Here is a 19,205-nt window from a genome sequence, read left to right as displayed (position 1 = left end):
CCCTTAGCGTGTTGTCTCCATCGAACCAAATACCTGCTTGGCTTACAATTAATGAGACCACGTCGAGAATGGTCTTCTCCACATTTGAAGTACTAGTACTAATGCCCCTTTTATGCTTTTGTTTGTGTATGGAGTATGATTCCATGGTACTTTACTTAGCCTATATATAAATAAACTTCTGTTCTTTGTTATGTATATATGGAGTACAGTCAGCCCTATAACTTTCTGAATCTATCTTTGTATATAACTGTACTAGTACCTGGATATATGGCCTTGGATAAACAAACACCAGTATTTTCAACTATAAAGCCCTGCTTAGTGTCCCATCTCATTCTACATTCATCCTAGTGATGCAAAAATATAGTAGGCCTTGTAGACATACAACGGCAGAGTTATGATTTTATTGATAATCCTACGCTTTATATTCCAGACTGCCGAAAGTGAAGGTACCATTATATCTAAATATTTGACTTGTTGGACAAATAGCTGACTAGCTAAGTCCTCCTCACTGCATATAAGAGCCTGTGAGATGAGTCTGCAGAGTATTTGCCGCCATCAGGACGCCGTGGAGCAGAAAATCATAGATGCAGTATATGTGAATTCTCTCTTGCATCTTATAGTATACTTGTATACAGGCAAGCAATGTGAAGATATGCCAGGGACAAAATCTTGGGTTCTATCAGGAGTTGTCAGGTCTCCGCGCCACAACTTCCTCCCCCAACGGAGGGATAGAAAGTAGAGTAATATGCGCGGGACCATATGGCAATAGGCTCTACTTTGTCCAATGCAGACACCTTTAGTCCTAGCAGAAGGCCAAGGCAGCTTTGTAATTTGAATCCGATCTTGTGATAGGGAGAATCGCTTAGCTGTTAATTTGGAAGCTTCTGGGTTGTTTCAGGTATAGGTGTCTTCTAAGTTGGAAGTAGTTCCTCTCGATATATAATCAATCGGCCCAAAGTCTCTATATCTCAATGAATCAAAGCCATATTCTAAAGATTCTGCTCTGAAAAGAGTAGTAGTAAAGGGTTAGAGAGAGTATAGAAGCATTAGGAATAGTATTAAAAAGATAAGGAAGTAATGATAAAGCTCGTATTGTCTGTAATATCAAGACGCTGACAGAAGATATTTCTGCAGTAGGAGTCGTCAGGCAGTCCATAGTATGGGATTTCCACACATTGATATATGCAAGTGCATTGTTCGCGGCAGTGACTAGGACAAAAAGTATTTAAATGGGGGAGGACCTTCATGCAACCAATATATCTCTGCATGGTCGTATATTAATCCAATTGGCATTAGTCCAGTCAAGATGGAGCTCTATCACACGTTCTGTTGCCTCTCCCCATCAGCAGGTTATATACGGGAACAATGTGCCATCTACAGAATCTAGGCAAAGTACAGGGAGGTAATCACCTGTCAGGGTGGATCTCGGATTCACCTTTCCATCCGCTGTCCGGTCATCTAGATTACTTTGCTCGGCTACAATTAGTGGAGTTTATGTCGCGGTTCCTGCAGATCATGAATCAAACCCTCGGTAGTCGACCTTAGAACTTGACATAAGACAAGCATCAGAGATGAAGATGACGAGTCGTAGAGAAAGCTTCCTGGCAAAGCTTGTATTCTTGACTCTTCACCCTCGATGCTGTAGCAGGAGGGTTGCAATATCTTCATTATTAACTGCGGACTTCGTAGTCGTCAATTCAATTCCGCCTCGAACGGATACAGATACGGATCGGCACTGCCTCGGTTATTCACCCGCAGAGCATCAGCAATAGAAAGAATATGATTCAGTTGTGTTGATCATTGACAGACTGTCTCTGATGCACGTGGACGCTAGAGTGGGTTCTGCACCGTTATTACCATCGGAGTGGCTTCGGCGACATCTCTTTGGCTTCTTAGCAACCTTGATTTTCTCCGTCGGAGTCCCACTCTCCCGCCTGATAGTGCACCGTGACAATGCAGATTATGCGGGCCGAGGGCGTGATCATGTCTATCACTGTGATTGATGGACATATTCTGTCTCTTCACATGCTTGATTGATGTTGATTTTACTATGGAAATATATAAACAAAATGGCAGCGCGCTGTATCGAGCGGAGTGCAGTAGCAAACTCCGACTGCAGTGGGCAAAATGGTGAGAAATACTCCTGTGATCACGGCGCTGTCCGTCCTTGCGACTGGCGCATTGGCTGCCGTCGATTATCCTCCTATTCCCAGCGACTTGACGACTCCTTTCCAGCAGCGCCTTGCTGTGTATGGTCCTAATGGTAAGACCCCCGGCCCAACCGCGACACGTGATCTAACGAACCCAGCTGTATCAATTGGATGGAACACATATGAGAAACTGGACCAGAGCTGCGTCCAGTATGGCACTTCGAGTAATGCCCTCACCTCCAAGGCCTGCTCGTCCATTTCGACGACGTATGCCACCTCGCGCACGTACTCCAACGTGGTGGTGTTGACCGGCCTGACCCCTGCCACCACCTACTACTACAAGATCGTCTCGGGCAACTCGACAGTCAACCATTTCCTCAGTCCTCGCACTCCAGGTGATACTACTCCGTTTAGCATGGATGTTGTCATTGATCTTGGCGTGTATGGCAAGGACGGGTACACCGTTGCTTCGAAAAAAATCAAAAAGTCGGACATCCCATACATCCAACCCGAGCTCAACCACACCACCATCGGACGACTAGCCAGCACAATCGATGATTACGAGCTCGTAATCCACCCGGGAGATACTGCATATGCTGACGATTGGTATCTGCGTGTCGATAATCTCCTGACTGGCAAAGATTCGTATCAGTCGATCTTGGAGCAGTTCTATAACCAGCTCGCCCCCATCGCCGGCCGCAAGCCCTACATGGCCAGCCCAGGCAACCACGAAGCAGACTGCACTGAAATCCCATACACCTCCGGCCTCTGCCCCGAAGGCCAGCGCAACTTCACCGACTTCATGCACCGCTTCGCCAATACCATGCCCGGATCCTTCGCCTCGTCCTCGTCCAGCACAACCGCACAATCCCTCGCCTCCAAGGCCAAATCCCTCTCCAACCCACCCTTCTGGTACTCCTTCGAGTACGGCATGGCCCACATCGTCATGATCGATACCGAAACCGACTTCCCCGACGCCCCCGACGGCCCGGACGGCTCCGCCGGCCTCAACGGCGGGCCCTTTGGTGGCGCAACCCAACAGCTCGATTTTCTAGCCGCTGACCTCGCCAGCGTCGACCGCACCGTCACCCCCTGGGTGATCGTCGCCGGCCACCGACCATGGTACACCACCGGCGGCAGCGGCTGCGCGCCCTGCCAAGCCGCTTTTGAAGGCCTGCTATACAAATACGGCGTCGACCTCGGCGTCTTCGGACACGTGCACAACTCGCAGCGCTTCCTGCCCGTCGTCAACTCCACCGCCGACCCCAAGGGGATGAACGACCCCTCCGCGCCGATGTACATCGTTGCCGGCGGAGCGGGCAACATCGAGGGGTTGAGCAGTGTTGGCTCGAAACCGGCGTATACCGCCTTTGCATACGACGCTGACTATTCCTATGCGGCGGTGCGGTTCCTGAATCGCACGAGCTTGCAGGTGGATTTCATCCGGTCGAATACCGGCGAGGTCCTGGATTCGAGTACGTTGTATAAGAGTCATAAGACGCAGTTTGTGGTGCAGTAGTTTGTTCTCTGCGATGAGATGGAGTAATGTATATACAATGCATGCAGTGCGGTGGGTAAGGTAAAGCAGTCAGTGACCAGTAATGTACATGAGACCTGCTCAGTCTAGTGGCCTTGTCTTGTGCCTTGTCCATCCGCCAATAGTCATTATGTCGTGCGCTAGCCTCTAGTGTAACAGCGCTGCGTGTGCTCCAGGCACAGTTTATTCACTTGTCAAGGAAATATGTCGAATATATGCGATCGGATACGGTAGCTGGTGGGTGTAGGGCGATTTTCAGTGGTAATGGGTAAGGAGGAGGTTATTTGTCGACGTTCCAACGACGCGCATCCTCCGCCTCGCGCGCGTCTTGTTTCTTATTCCGGTAGAGGAGATAGCAGCATACGCAGATGGCAATTAGGACAAGTCTGTCAATAGAAAAATCAGTACGGAGGACATTTTTCCTTCAGCTTAGAGCAAGTGAACGTACATTCCCACGATAATCCCCGGCACCCCTGTCTTGAGGAAATCGCTGACGGGTTTCTCGCAATTGGCCGAGTTGGCACTCGCGTCGCAATCTCTCCGTAATAAAATCGCCATTTTTCGGTAGCACTTGACACTGTGCTCTGCTGCTGTGCTGTTGTACTGTTGTACTGTGATGCAGATGCAGATGCAGATGCGATCGTCAAGATTGACAACGGCCGACAAAGGGAAAAGAACCAGAACCAGAAGATCAAAAAAAGGGGCGGACGGGTTTAAAACCAATGATGATAGGTTGCGAAACATAGGCTCGAAAACTGAAACCAGCATCCCTTGAAGCGAGACATTCTGCTAGAAGGACACCAATAAGACCCGGCCAAAAACGCCGGTTGCATCGCCCAGTCCACTTCGCGCGGCGCTAAGGAAAGGGCTATGTTCCCCATAATTTTATTACAGACGAGACTATTATTATCATCTATTTGCATCGAGATAAGTGCGCTGCGGTATGGTTACCTTTTCAGGTTGGATCGGTCATGTTTCATCACCACCAGAACCGGCCACAACTGCAACATCACCCCTCCCACCATCAAACAGCCCGCAAACACCTGCGCCTTGAGAAAATTGGCCTGCGATAAATCCACCAGCGCCCCCGCGATAGGGGTCCCCACCAGCGATCCAAACGAACTGATCCCCCACATCATCCCCATGCGCGTTCCCAGGTAGTTCGGGTCCGGACACAGCGCCGGATGCCCGATGATCGCCGTTGGGGCCGTCACCAGCACCCCGCTGAGGAATCCCCAGTAGCAGGCCCAGACGATGAAGCCGGGAAGATTGGTCGCTGCGATCCAGGTGAACATGGCGAGTGCGGAGCCCGCGACTCCCAGCCAGAGGATGGCGATCGGGGGGATGTACGCGCTGAGGAGGTAGGGGACGACGCGGCCAAAGGCGGAGGCGCCGTTGATGATGGCGACCATGTAGAAGGAGAGGCTGCGGGTGGTGTGCAGCTGGGTGCGCGCGTACGAGGGGACGTAGAACAGCGGGATGTAGTATGCCAGCATGACGCAGGTGAGGGAGGTCGAGAAGAGCATGAAGGGGAGGTCGGTGAAGGCGCGCCATTCGATCATGCTGCGGGCGCGGGTCTTCTTGCCTGGTTTGCGGCAGAGGATGAGGATGGTCATGAGCCCTAAAAACAGATTGATGAAGCCGATGCTTCGGACTGTCCAGGGGAAGCCGATGCGCGGTTGCAGCTGGCGGAACATGACGGGGAAGACGACGCTGCCGACGCTGGAGCCGATGGCCGCGCAGCCGATTGCGATGGGCCGTTTTGTGGTGAAGTTGCTCGAGATGACTACCATCGCTGGGATATAGGCGATGCCGCCGCCGATACCGACGCAGAAGCCTTGGGCCAGGAGGATCTGCAGAGTTAGCCAGGGGATAGGTTGACGAGGAGGATGACCTACCTGGTAGTACTGCGTCGCCAGACTGGTCATCATGATCCCAAAGACGACGAGGATCATTCCAACCGTGATCAGAACTCGCAGATATCCCGAATCAACCAGCGGACCAGTCACGACGCCAACCATGACGATCAATGTGGCCTGCACACTGCCCACCCAGGAAATGGACGACGGCGACTGCGATGTCAGCAGTACCGTCTGATAATACTCTTGGAATGCGCCATACGAAGCAAGAATTCCCCTGTTCATCAGCTCGGGTCCACCGTGAATGGTCTGGTAGACCTACCATGAATTTACGAACACACAGAACCCAGCGAGCACACTGAGCCACGCTTGTAATCCTCCATTTGGCACCGTTGCCACTGGCTCGACGACCTCAACGCCATCTTGTCCTGTTTGTAGCGAGCGAGTATCCGTCTTTTCGATCGTCCCCATGCCGCTTGTCAAATTTCTTTTCAGGACGCTTGAGGACTCCAACTAAGAATATGGAGAGGCCGACATTATAAACCCTGATCGGGGTCATCCCCGACTCCCCGCAGTGGAGTCTGGAGTTTGCCGTTTTCCCGTGGGGTAATGTTCGTCATGACTAATAAGGGTCTCGGCTCAAGGACGCATTTATCATATATCTGGCGGATATTAGACTTGATGATTGTCTTGATTGTAGAAGTGTCGACAATAGCTCAATAGCAGGAAATGAAGAGTGCTGGATAAGAATTCTATGCAGCATAGATATGACAGCGGCACATTGCATTCTAGGGAAATCTCCGAAAAAACAAACATCCTTCCGGCGCTACCCGCACGGAACCGCTTTCGGAGAGTCCCGAAATCGGGTTTCGCAGTAGAATTGACGGCGACAGGTGCGAGTAATCTGCATAGGACCACACAGGTATCCTTACGGCCTCCAGAGCACCACGACGGTAGTTTCTCAGTGCAGTTGCATCGTCCCAGATTAGGTACCCTCGACGAGGTTCAGCCTTGCTCCTTTGTGGACTTTCATTTCTACGAAAGTAGTGAATACAGAACGAACCCCCATCAATCAATATAATTCATATCTAACAGTGGATGGAGACGCCATTTCCGAGCGTGGACTTGAGGAGGCAAGGTCCGCCGGTCGTGACTGCCTGGCAGACATTTCCGACAATGGCTGAATGCGATACATTGTCCGTTTTCGAAGCCGTGGCAGGATATAAAAGAATCCACCTGCTCCTAGGGGGAGGGCTCCTCCAACTCCAATCCCGATCCTTGCGCCTTGTGCGAGCCCACATAGACCCGAAGGATCCATCGAACTTGCCTGGGTTGAAGCGGAAGTTGGACCAAGTGAAGATGATGTCGATATCTGGAACCACTCGTTGACTTGGGCAGTGTCGGACGCCTCCCAAATGAGCGGAATCGCATCGGCGTAGCCAGTCAGTGGCGCCGAGAGTACTGGTGACAGTAATACCAGAGGCTGCAAGCGTGACTGTTCCCTTGGCAGGGAGGACACCGCTGCATTGATGAACACCGGCGTAGTAACCCATGCTCCTAGTCGAGTAAGCACAGGCATACATTTTATGTCAAGCCATGGTCACTTCGAAGGTAGCAAATCGCTCCACGGGTGCTACTTATTATCTCAATCCCATTCCATGACCCGGATAATTGCCCGCTGCGGCCCATGCACTGGGGCGGTACAATCCTGGAGGATCTATTTGACTATCAGTAAGTTCATCAGTGCATTTTTTTAAGACAAGTGGACGTACACCAGTATGTGCCTCAATATGAGGGAGAAGGAAGCAGCGAGGTTTGCATCGTGCCATTTGGATAACATGTTTTACCAGGTCAACCGGACCAGTGCCCGTAGTCGTTGTTTGCGGTATCCCATTCACCTCGTAGACAGCTGTAGATAAAGTCTGCAGGCAAGGAGTTGAGGGAGTAAAAACGGTGGTTAGTGGCCCTCGGTTAAAGTAGCTCGTTATGTTGACCAATGTAGCCATTTCGAGGATTTCAAAACATCATGGTAGTAACAAAAAGACAGCATGAATTTAGAAATTTGACTATCCTAGTTCTCATTTTGCACTGCGGGATGCGACAATGGCATACATCGCGGTGGATGGGAGCTTAGATATCTAAGATTGGAGAGACGAATAACACGCGGTTGACAGCCCATGATCTTCGGAATTTGAGTAATAGCCAATTAGAGCATTAGTCTATTGGAGTATTGGAGGTCTGAATTAGCCTTTTCCTGGTTAATCGTTGATCGCTTGAGCTTCAAGAGAGCCTGTTGTCAAATATATATCAGCCGACTCCGGATAGGACAACGCATCACACACTTGTAAGAGACACATCTTTGTCCCTCCTTTTATAAGACGAACCAATAACCTTGATTCTGGGAAAATGAAATACTGGATGCCTACACGCATGGGAGCTATTTGCAGATTTAAGTTGGAGGATTCCCTCGTATTCATGCCACGTGATCGCCGACAAGGCAGAGACTCAGAGTGGCGATGCTAGAGCTAGAGCTGGACCAGAATCATCCAAATCAACCTTCTCAACATCAAACAGCAATATGGTTGCAACCCAGGTTATTACCTCGAACTCTGTCGATATCCGCTCATGGCAGACCGTGTTCCGTCTACCGCCTCCTGACCGACCCCAGTCACCTCCGTATCATGCCCGACGACCGCATAAAAAGTCCCGCGCAGGCTGCATCACCTGTAAGCGGCGGAGAGTAAAAGTAAGCTTCAACCGCAGAGTGCGAGAATATAGTCATAGTAACGTATGCAGTGCGACGAAACTAGGCCTTTTTGCAGGAGATGCGAGAAGCTGGGGGTTTCTTGTAGCTATGGTGGTTCTCCCCAAAGTCAGGACCTCCAGAAGATGAAAGAACCAGACGGCACCGTATTCTCTCTGTCGCTAAAGGATCTGGAATCGATGGTCAACCAGGCTTTGGCGACAGACTTCGACTGTCTTGACATTGGCGCACTGAAAACCGCCAATGACACTCGGCCCATAACAATCGTAGCGTTTCAGCACTTTATGAAGTATTCAACAGACACCGTTGGCCATCCTTCCATACGGCACGTTATGAAGAGCGATATGATTCGCGTCGCCTTTGGAGTGAGTCCTTATCTACAGGAATACTTGCAAGTACTAATGTGTTCAGTGTCCACATCTAATGTACACAATCCTGGGCGTTGGCAGCCTCCATCTCAGCCGGATCCGTCCCCAGAATCAAACCTGGCGACTCGCAGAAATCTATTTTTGGCAGCAAGCCATCAAGGCATATCAAGCCGCGCTATCATCAAGGGTCTCTCCGCAAAATGTGGACGCTCTGCTGTCAACCTGCATGTTCATGGGCATTACGTCCCTCTGCCCCGATCGCTTCGAACCTACCGATTCGTGGGTTCTGACGAACGCACCCGGAGCAATGAACTGGCTCTGCTTGCAGAGCGGTCTCCGCACCATCATCGAACTCGCGGGCCCGTACATACAGTCCAGCATCTGGGCATCGGCGTTTCAGCAGACTCACAAGGAAGAAGTACAGTTGTACGAGGAGGGTGTTACCCAGGGCCGTGACGGACTTGATCCCGACTTGGCTGATTTATGTGGGATTGATGACTCGACCACCGCATCGACGAATTCGTACTATGAGCCTCTTCGAATGCTGGCAGCCATATCCCATTTGGAAAAGAATCTGAAGAATGCTTCTCAATGCGCGACCTTCATAGGCAGACTGGAGAATAATTTCCTTGCACTCCTGAGGGAGAGGGACCCGCCCGCGCTGCTGATCCTGGCGCAGTGGATGGGCCTCATGTGTACGCTGTCCGAATGGCAGCCGTGGGTAGAGGGGCGGATCCGCGGCGAATGCAAGGCTATCTGTATGTATCTAGAGCACAGCGCCGACCCGCGGATTCAGAGGTTGCTTCACTTCCCGGCAAGCGCCTGCGGATACCACTTGGCATACGCTTAATACCAACTATATCTGCATCCATCCCTCTGCATCTACTCCTTGACCGCAATCTCAAGAACCTCCGCCAACGAATCCACCGCATAATCCGGCCCGAACGATTCACATTCCTCCTTATCGCCCTGCCCAAATCGACACCAACATCCCCTCGCCCCGATATTGCGCGCATACTTCAGATCCGTAATCGTGTCGCCAACCATCAGCACCCTGCTAGGGTCTACCTCAAACCCCTCCCCGTATACTCCCTTCAACCGCGGCACCAGCACCTCCGCGAAACTCGCCGTGTCTGGCTTCCTCTTCGCCCCCGGCGTCCCATCCCCGATTATCAGCACCTCAGGAACGAACTCCGCTAGTCCCGTCCGCTCCAACGCCGTCTTAATCGGTGGAACCGCCTTGTTGCTCACGATCGCAATGGGAATCCGTCTTGAGTGAAGCCCCTCCAGTAGTTCACCCAGACCCGGGAACGGTTTCGTGAATTTCTCCTCGTGCGCCGCGTAGAGAGAGCGGTAGGTCGCGACCCATTCCTCCTCGTTGAATGTTGATGGATCGGGGTGGAGCGCGCGGAAGGTCTCTGACAGCCCAGCGCCAGTGGCCATCAGCCGGCGGGCTTTGGCATAGGGGATTTCGTGGTTGGGGAGGAGAGTGGTGAAGGTTAGGGCTGCGGCGTGTTGGATTGCTTCGCGGGTGTCGAAGATTGTGCCGTCGAAGTCGAGGATCACGAGGTTGGTCATTGTATACTGAGTAGTCTTAATGACTACTTTGTTAGATGGAATGGAGAGAATGCTGAAGATGAGATGTTTATCTGGGATAATGTGAGTCAAAAGGTGGGCTGTTTGATAATCCTAAGTCAGGGGCCGAGGCTATTTTAAGATAGTGGATCCTCGGCATTTCCCCGATATAAATAGCGTTCATGTCCGTGATGTTATTACAGCAATGCATTCTTATTCGAAGATACTAGAAAGGACCCCGTATGAAGTCTCATAAACTGGGGACCGTCTGATATGCTTTTGGTTCGAAGTGTTTGACACCAGCTAGGACAACTCATCCTCCGCAGCCATCTCAGACTGGAGGTACAGCGATATCTGCACAACACTCGGCAGCTCATTGAGCCATATTGAATCTATATGCCGTTGGGAGACACACCTTTATGGATATCATCAATAAAAATCAACCTCAGGAGCCAGATCTAAAGTCTCCATCACGCCTATTTTCGTAATGGTATTGGTTTTCTTGTCGTGTTGGTATTTCGTCAAGGGAAGGGAAGAGTAGTCCAGGGAGTTCTGGCCGCACGATTGTGGTAGACATAAGTATGCTAAGGAAGTTAATTGTGTTTCCGGGGTTGAGTTCATTTGCGAGGGTACCAACGCTGTAGTTGTTGTCAATGAGTCGCCCACTGGGGAGTTTAGCTTTTTCCTCGGGTTCGGTGTCGTCGGGGAGGTGGTGTCCTGGTCGATGGGCCTCAATGCGGTCAAAGTCTCTCCTGGCCACATGCTTCAATGAGATTATTGATGGCGACCACCCATCGTTAACCTTGCAGCCTTTGCGGTCACAGCGTCCTTCAAGGCCTGGAATCCAGTGAAGAATGTGGGTGGATAGATGCTTGTAAGAGCCAATTCGGACGACAAGATCACGATCGTACAGTCTTGGGCCGTGTTGACTGGGCCTGAGGACCGGAGGCCAGCACTGTCTCCAGTGTAGGCAGCAGTGAACCGTAGCCAGTGATGAAGTAAATAATGTACAGATGTCACCGACCTTTTCAGATGTGCGAATTCAACCTATCCACACAGTGGTGTGTGAATCAGCCCGTACAGCGGACCCTAATCTGTCATCGGCTATATGCCATGTCATCAGTTCTGTTTATATTGATGCATATGGTGCTTGAAGTCATTCCACTCGCTTTTCAGTCTAGTGAGGTAGTGTTTGAATAGCTGCTACGGTATTTACAGAGGTTGGATGCAGCCACGTGCGCCTGGGTCCAGGTATACATCGTCTGGCTTTATGGCGCTCCGAGCGATGGACGGATCTAGTCCAGGTCAGTGCAATGATCAGCAGTGACAGGTGCTTGAGCTTGTAGGTCCCATATTGACGATGAAATTTTCAAGATGTGGTACGCCTCCAATCGTCTGAGAACGAGTAAGGGGACAGTCCAGAACCACGCCGTTGAGAGAATTCGCTCTGGCCTTCTTTGAAGGCGTGGGAGTAATTTTGTCCAAACCAACTTCCTCGACCTGGCGTTTCGGTCCCTCGGTGACGGAAGGGATTCCTCTAACAGAGGGACGGGAAAGAATTGACTCTATCGCTGGCGAACCAGTACGCTATATACCTTTTCCAAGAGAAGCGCTCTCAGCAGCGGCACCACCGGACAACGGTAGGCCAGGGAAAGAGGCGGAAGGAGCAACAGTGAGGGCACCGCCCTTGCGATCTGCGGGACGGCCCCGACGACGAGCAGAAGGGGAGCCATGAGCGGCATTGCCGCGACCGGAGCGGGTGGTAACCGTGCGCGCCCGTGATACGGTGTATGTTGATGAGCTCTTGCGTTAGGCTGAATGGTTACCAGTAAGGGTTGCTGGTAACTAAGGGACGCGGCGAGTCTGCAGGTGGGAGAGCCATCTCCATGGGTGCGTTGCGCAGGGTTGGCTGTAGAAGCATTTGCTCACAATATTAGTCTGTGTACCAGGGAAAGCGCTGAGGGTGATTTGACACCTACCAACGATGGGTTCGATGTTGAATATTATGGGACCGGGCACCATGTTCGCCAGAGCCCCGATCCAAGTCAGTTCATCGGAGACAGTGACTTCCAGTTGAACTTCATCGACAGTGATGTTGTATGAGATATGGTGAGTATCCTATATCCAGCCGCATGACCGTCCGATAACAGTCATAAATATGGACCACTTCAGCTCTGTCTGGTCTATGTGTGTGGCGGACCGTAAGGTGCCTGGTGTGGTGAACTGACTGAGTGAAAAGGACAGATTGAGGTGGCATAGACGTCGCATTCTCTTTGTATATCAGCAGAGTTGACATGGTGTCTCACCCGGAAAGATGTTGTACTCTGGCTGCGTTTCTTTGATTGTGGGATGACGGCGTGAAATACCCAGCATCATGAACTGCTATTGCGTCACCTCAGAGGCTTCCGATGACATGAACCATCAGCTGAATTCTCCCTTCCCGTCTTTCTCGTTCTACTCCGTAACGTGGCTTTCCAGTTTGGTGATATCCTCTCATTTCTGTTGACCAGGTAGGCAGTGTGCTTCGCGTATAGCCACTGCACGAAAGCAAGTTCCCACCTGAGCCCGAGCATAAATTCGCTCGCTGGAAGGCCGTTCTGCACAAATAACATATTGCGCCGCCCTCCGTTTCTTGATTAATTGAATTATCAGTATAGATATGTTAATGGCTAGAACAGGCGTCGCTTACTGCTTGTCCACATGACGATTGACCAATGCACAGGCACAGGAACCTTGGTCGCCGTGCGCCGACCCCTGGCTTCCTCCACAGACCCTCTTTCTATAAGATGCGGAAGGGGTATCACAGTATGACGGTATCGGCTATGGAATAGTACGCTTCTGCCAACCGGTTCATGGGCATCATGTTTTGTGAACCCTCGCTGGTCCTCCACCAGAAGTCAGAGAAGCCACAGTCGCCACGTTCAACGCTCTTTGCAATGGCCGCAGTCGTTGTGTCCGATTCATCATCTGCAGCTCGGTAATAATCGTCTAGTATTACATTGATGATAGATGGCAGAGGAGGTGTATGACGCGCCAGTCGAGGTGCCCCATGTGCTGAGCAAGCTGCCTGAGGAAAACCAAGTTGCTCGGAGCATCGAATTGATAGCTGCCAGCATTTCCAGATGTCCAGAGACTTGAATAGTGAAGACCCCGGGTATGAAGCTTGTAAAGGACAAACTTGACTAAATACCAGCAAGATCAGGCATGGTTTTGAGGTACAGATAATGGTATAAAATGGGGAGAGTGGCTGGTCTCCATGCGAGAGTGAAGAAGATCAGGTTCTGGGGGGGCCTCAGTCTTATTATATATTGCAAGCTACGGATAATTTGGAAGAATTCCAAAAGAAGTGAATGTCCCTTCCTTTGCAAGGGCAAATCCCTCTTCTTTGAAGTGAATATATTGGTTGATAGTGTGGAGCGCTGGTTTTTGTCATATCAGATGTGAATATAATGCTCCTTTGCATCCCGTGGGTCATCTGACAATCTTAAATTTGTGTTACTCTTAGCCCTGGCGACAAATAAATTGAAATAGATATAGAGGATTTGCTTTCATTGAACGTTGCTGGTACCTATCGTGTTGGTTCTCATCCCTTGTCGCTCCTGACAGATATAACGTTACAAAGATGCGTTGAATGAACGACTATCTGCTGGAAGTGAGACTGTCGCCATTATATTGTACATCTCAGTGATAGGACCTTTAGTTAGCGGAGTCTGGAGATTGAGGAGTTCATTGCTATCTTCGAGCAAAATGCTCTAATTCGTCTCATCTTAACGTTATAGACACTTCCCAGGCTAGAGTGCCCGAGGAGATGAAACTCCTCTTTTGTACACCACTGATGGCCTCCAAATCAATGGTAAACGTCAGATCTAATTCATATACTTGTATAAAGCGACCGTATATGAGTAGGAGAGGGTATGGGTCGGTCCATCAACAATACCGTGGATACATAAGGGCACCCCAGGCTCGTCAGCATAGTTATATAAATCCCACGCTCAGATATAGACGATGCTATGACAGATATCGCAAGGACAGCTCCCTGAAATGTCGAACTCGCTATCGAACCGTGGTACAAGAATAAGCATAATGCGAATCTCTTCAAGGGAACATCAACGCTGGTAACCCCCAGTGAACATGCCTTCAAGTCTCATCAAGACGAAGCCATTCATGTTCTAGAACTTCTGCCGCAGTCAACCGGCGGCTAGGCTCGTATTGCAGAATCTTCTTCAAGAGGTCCGCCAATTGGTCAATCTCCACGGGGGGAATCTCTCTGCTAAACTCTTCCCCTGGCCCCAAGTCCCAATAATGCAATCCTCGTCGTAGCGTCAACTCTATCGATGGGCGCTCGACGGATAGGTCCGATTGTTCCTTGGCCAATGCGTCAACCAGAACCGCTTGACCGAGCGAGTCCGGTTCATCTTTGAAGAACTCCTTTCTGTGCTTCCAAGTTGTAGTCCACCACGGCTTTGGCAGTGCGCCAAGCATCTCAACCATGTGAAAGAGGTGACTGTCGTCATCGTCATCAAACAGGTCGAAGAGTTTTCTGCCCGTTCGTATCTCGAAGAGGGTGCAACCGAGTGCCCAGAGGTCACTTCCGAATCCTGGTGTATTCTTTAAAACAAGTTCGGGCGAACGATAACTCTCAGGAATACCAAGCTCCTCCGGTGGGTTTGTGACATCGTAAGACTCTCCGAAGTCAATCAGAAGAATCTCATCTACAACGTACGGCAGCGGAACATTGCGAAACTTGATCGGGCGGACGAGATATTTAGGCGCGGTTGGATCAGAGGGAGTCTCCCCTGACTCAGTGAAAACTTCTACCTTGACGGGGTCTCCCAGGATTTTGAGCACTTCATTTTCGGGTAATCCGTCAAGGCCCTCTACTTTTAGAAGAATGTTTGACGGCGTGAAGTCTGCTGCTAGTCAGCTCCAACAATTCACTGTGGCTTGTGGGAACTTCGGGAACGTACCTCCGTGACATATACCATGACCATGCAATGCGGCCATGACTTCCGTAGCTTGTCGAGCCATTTTCCGCAAGCTTCTGTCCGGGTCATCGAATTTTTGGGCTATAAGAGAGGCACGCGGACCCGCAACAGGATACACAAAGCAAAGGTGTGACCCGTTTGGGCCTTCAGTTCGAAATTGATCAAATGGGAGGCAGATGTGCTTTTCCAACCCGACTGCTCGAAGCCGTTCCACGCGAAGCTCAGGGCAATCGTCTACAGAGTAATCGGCCATAAGTATCTTAAGGGCCACATAATGGGGTATCCCATTGCGCAGAACCTGGCACAACCAAACATTGGCGAACCCCCCACTGCCTAGCTTGTGAATGACGCGGTGTTCACCCTCTCGACCTAGATGATCGCCAAGCTGAACAACATGATGACCACCTGGCTCGTAATCCCAGATTTTCTCCAGTCCGAATGGAGCCATATCGATGTACAGACCATTGAGCGGCCGCTCGTCATACTCTTCCTCTGACTGAGACACGCCAGGAGATTCAGGCGCGTAGTCTCCGTTATCCGACATTGTGAGCCTAGGTCCTCGGACTGCTGAAGGCTTGAGGCACGGATCCCCTAGAGATGATTAGGATCAGGGGTTGACTTATGAATTCAAGACGTCCAATTTGTCTTCCACATAGATGACGCATACACTGGCGACATCAAGAAGTTGTCAAGCAAGAAGTGGAGAGGAGGCAGCAATGCGGCGGTTAACTGATAGGTATGGGAACGAACGACCAAGTTGGGGCCGGGGTGTAGAACGGAGCGCTACACCACCCAATGGAAGAGCTAAGCTGACATTCTCGCCTCCTTTGCCAATGAAGAGCCATGACCTGTTATAAGGAGTAGATCAGTCGATCATAGGACGACAAGAAGACGGAGTTGTGGAGGACGCAGTTACACTCCTGCAGACACATATGTCACTGTCTACATGCGTAGATCTGCACAGGTTTACAAAGGCCATCTGTATGCTCAGTACTCCAGGACACAGAGAAATGTTCATGTCGCTCAGGAAGCTGTTTGAACGCTGAATACCCCCACGCAGCTCCAACCAAAAGCTCTGGGACGCAAGTACCAGGCAAAGGGTTCGGTTCCGCTAGAATTCTTCTTATTTATGTGTGTAGGCCGCTCAAATCTCATAGCCGTTCTTGTCGAACCTTGTGTACTCCCCATCTGTATTTTCTGTTCCCTTGATTGCCTCGCCTTTGCCAGAGTGTTGTTCATATGCCATATTATGTCAGTGTACAGTTCAATGTGAGTTTGTCGATTCACAGACTTGTCTTTTGACAACATTATTTTAGCACGATGGACTTGATCCGGCCTGAGATTCGAGCTTCTAATGCCGATGTGCCGATGCTAAAAGATGGTGCGGATTGCGACATTGTGCCTAGTGTTAGACCCCTCATGCTACCATTATCCCCTGCAATCATGCAATCCTCTTGGCAAGTAAGAATCTTGATTTTATTGGAGTCTTCAGAGGGGATGCCAAGTATATATCCTCGCCATTCTGTCCATTTGATATCATTCGACTGATAATCAGTACTTGGGTCGCATTGCCGAGGGCTACCAGCGGACAAACAAACATCGGGCGGAGTATGAAGACAAACTAGAATGAGCTGTACAGACGCAAGGAGAGTCTACTTGATAGTCTAGATTCTCTGCCAATGTCAGATGGGCTGTACTTAGGTCCCTTGAGTTTGTTGAAGTTTTAACAACTTCGGTAGTACAGCATCACGCCATTGTGCCAGGTGATGAGCACCCTATGTTACACTTATCAAGGGATAAATAGTTGACCTTCTACTACATGTGCTGAATAGCACACACTGATCTACCTCTCGTTCTAATCCATTCATGATGAGGTTCCAATCTAAGTCCGAGCAAAATGATCAATCTGATGCTTCGAGCTTGAGCAGTGGCGACCTGCAATACACTGCTCAGGCCGGTGCCAACTCCTCTGTGCCAACCTACCAAGAAGCCAGCGGTGCGCCAGTTGAGGTTAATTCACCGTTGGGATACTCGGTCGGTTGGATTACAGTCATCTTCCTCAACCTCAGCAAGATGATCGGAACTGGTGTCTTTTCCACCCGTATGTCCTCCGTCTCATGTGATCCAATTCCTGGACTGACTGGTTGCTGTAGCATCAACTGTCCTCAAAGGCGCTGGATCTGTTGGTCTGGCATTGATCTACTGGGTTATTGGATTCTTCATGGCCGGCAGCTCACTGGCCGTCTACCTGGAGTTTTCCTCATATTTCCCCAGTCGGTCCGGCTCAGAGGTGGTTTATCTCGAACAGGCGTATCCGCGGCCAAAGTATTTTCTCCCGACTGTCTTTGCAATGCAGTCGGTTCTGTTTTCCTTTAGCAGTAGTAATGCCATTGGTATGTATATCAGTTCCTGGGTGGATATATCTGACCGATCAGTCCTCGCGCAGTATCTTTTTCGACTGGCGGAGGCGCAGCCCACGCCCTGGAAGCTCAAAGGTGTCGCTGTCGCTTCATATACCGTTGCAGTGCTAGGTGAGATTACATATACAGACAATATAAGGATACTAACGGTATAGTTCTGGCATTCAACACGAAATGGTCGCTGCGTTTCGCCAATGCCATTGGCTTTGTCAAACTAGTCACATTGATCTTGTATGTTTGTCGATTCCATAAAAGAACAAAGCTCACTGGTTATTTAGCATCGGTATCACTGGACTAGTTGTCCTCGGGGGCCACACCAAGATCGAAGATCCCAAGGCCAACTTTCGCGACGCCTTTGCGGGTAGCTCCTCTGCCTCGGTGTACGGGGCGACAAATGCACTGGTCAAGGTAGCCTTCTCGTACGCGGGATTCGAGAATGCATTCAACGTGGTGAATGAAGTCAAGGTATGTCATGTTTGAGCTTCGGATATTCAGTGCTCATACACGCAGAACCCGGTCAAAACATTACGGTGGAGCGCGCCGCTGTCCCTCCTCCTTGTAGCAACACTGTACATGCTCGCCAACATCGCCTATTTATCCGCCGCAACAAAGGAAGAGATCCTCGGCTCAAAGGTCATAGCGGCGAGTATCTTCTTCCAGAAAGTCTTCGGGACGAGCAGCGCCTCGCGAGCCCTGAACTTTCTGATCTGTCTCAGCGCATTCGGGAATCTCCTTGCCGTTCTCATCGGGAAGTCCCGTATTCTCAGAGAATGCGGAAGGTAGGTCTCATGGCATGACTGGGCGTCGCCGTCGCTAACGAAACCAGACAAGGTGTCCTTCCATTCACCAAGTTCTTCACTTCGACTCGTCCATTCGGCACACCGCTTGGTCCTTACGCGGTGAAGTGGGCCTTGACCGTCCTCATGATTCTTGCTCCGCCGGCTGGTGACGCCTTCAATTTCGGTGCGTTCCTTCCACACATATCAAGTCTATACTGACGTCGCAGTCGTCGATCTGGGCGTCTACCCCGTCAACGCTTTCGCCTTGATTCTCGCCATTGGGCTATTGCTGACCCGTCGTCACCGCAAGCGGCACAATATTCCACCCTCTGAGTATAAGGCGTGGGACGTGGTCGTCGGCTTCTCCATCCTCTCGAATCTGTACATGGTTGTTGCGCCGTGGTATCCGCCCACAACGGGGGCCAACGGAGGGGACGTGAATTTCTGGTATGCGACGTACTGCGTCGTGGGGTTGGGAATGTGAGTTCTCCTCTGTCGTACCCAGTGCATTGCTGATTATGTAGTATCGGGCTCTGTGGGGTGTATTACTACGTTTATATCAAGGTGTTGCCGCGGCTGGGTGGGTATGCGTTTCGGCAGACTGTCCTGCAGATGGAGGATGGGGCGACGGCGCATAAATTGGTCAAGGTTCCGAACGAGCAATTGACGGCCTGGGATGCTGAACATGATGCTACGGGAAGAGAGCGAGTCAAGGATGAGGCTATTAGTACGGCTGTTGATGTCAAGCATGAAGGCATATAGTAGCGT

General features: G+C 50.6%; 6 protein-coding genes across 6 annotated transcripts; 3 read left to right on the top strand and 3 right to left on the bottom strand.

The window, feature by feature from the left end:
• Nucleotides 1-2,127: 2,127 nt before the first annotated feature.
• Nucleotides 2,128-3,669, top strand: ALT_2769 (purple acid phosphatase family protein; the record flags this gene model as incomplete). Its single annotated transcript, XM_089599426.1, has 1 exon — nt 2,128-3,669. One exon carries the CDS (start codon nt 2,128-2,130, stop codon nt 3,667-3,669), a length of 1,542 nt encoding a protein of 513 aa, XP_089456169.1.
• A 298-nt stretch (nt 3,670-3,967) lies between these two features.
• Nucleotides 3,968-6,017, bottom strand: ALT_2768 (putative MFS monocarboxylate transporter; the record flags this gene model as incomplete). Its single annotated transcript, XM_033561331.2, has 5 exons — nt 3,968-4,073; nt 4,136-4,282; nt 4,639-5,540; nt 5,586-5,823; nt 5,869-6,017. The coding sequence occupies 5 exons, from the start codon at nt 6,015-6,017 to the stop codon at nt 3,968-3,970; spliced, it is 1,542 nt and encodes a 513-aa protein (XP_033417222.2).
• A 2,107-nt stretch (nt 6,018-8,124) lies between these two features.
• On the top strand, nt 8,125-9,528 carry ALT_2767 (uncharacterized protein; the record flags this gene model as incomplete). Its single annotated transcript, XM_089599425.1, has 3 exons — nt 8,125-8,292; nt 8,424-8,675; nt 8,722-9,528. 3 exons carry the CDS (start codon nt 8,125-8,127, stop codon nt 9,526-9,528), a joined length of 1,227 nt encoding a protein of 408 aa, XP_089456168.1.
• A 32-nt stretch (nt 9,529-9,560) lies between these two features.
• Nucleotides 9,561-10,256, bottom strand: ALT_2766 (HAD family hydrolase; the record flags this gene model as incomplete). Its single annotated transcript, XM_033561329.2, has 1 exon — nt 9,561-10,256. The coding sequence occupies one exon, from the start codon at nt 10,254-10,256 to the stop codon at nt 9,561-9,563; it is 696 nt and encodes a 231-aa protein (XP_033417220.2).
• A 4,134-nt stretch (nt 10,257-14,390) lies between these two features.
• On the bottom strand, nt 14,391-15,782 carry ALT_2765 (putative protein kinase; the record flags this gene model as incomplete). The annotated part of the gene is made up of 2 exons (XM_033561327.2): nt 14,391-15,163; nt 15,221-15,782. The coding sequence occupies 2 exons, from the start codon at nt 15,780-15,782 to the stop codon at nt 14,391-14,393; spliced, it is 1,335 nt and encodes a 444-aa protein (XP_033417218.2).
• A 1,325-nt stretch (nt 15,783-17,107) lies between these two features.
• On the top strand, nt 17,108-19,199 carry ALT_2764 (high-affinity methionine permease; the record flags this gene model as incomplete). Its single annotated transcript, XM_033561326.2, has 8 exons — nt 17,108-17,339; nt 17,392-17,769; nt 17,814-17,889; nt 17,937-18,123; nt 18,169-18,437; nt 18,485-18,621; nt 18,665-18,917; nt 18,962-19,199. 8 exons carry the CDS (start codon nt 17,108-17,110, stop codon nt 19,197-19,199), a joined length of 1,770 nt encoding a protein of 589 aa, XP_033417217.2.
• Nucleotides 19,200-19,205: the final 6 nt, after the last annotated feature.

The sequence above is a fragment of the Aspergillus lentulus genome (genome assembly GCF_001445615.1).
Source record: "Aspergillus lentulus DNA, contig: Alt05, strain: IFM 54703, whole genome shotgun sequence".
Lineage (NCBI taxonomy): Eukaryota > Fungi > Ascomycota > Eurotiomycetes > Eurotiales > Aspergillaceae > Aspergillus > Aspergillus lentulus.
Note: the sequence above shows the minus strand (reverse complement) of the source record. Positions and strands in the feature narration are given on the sequence as shown.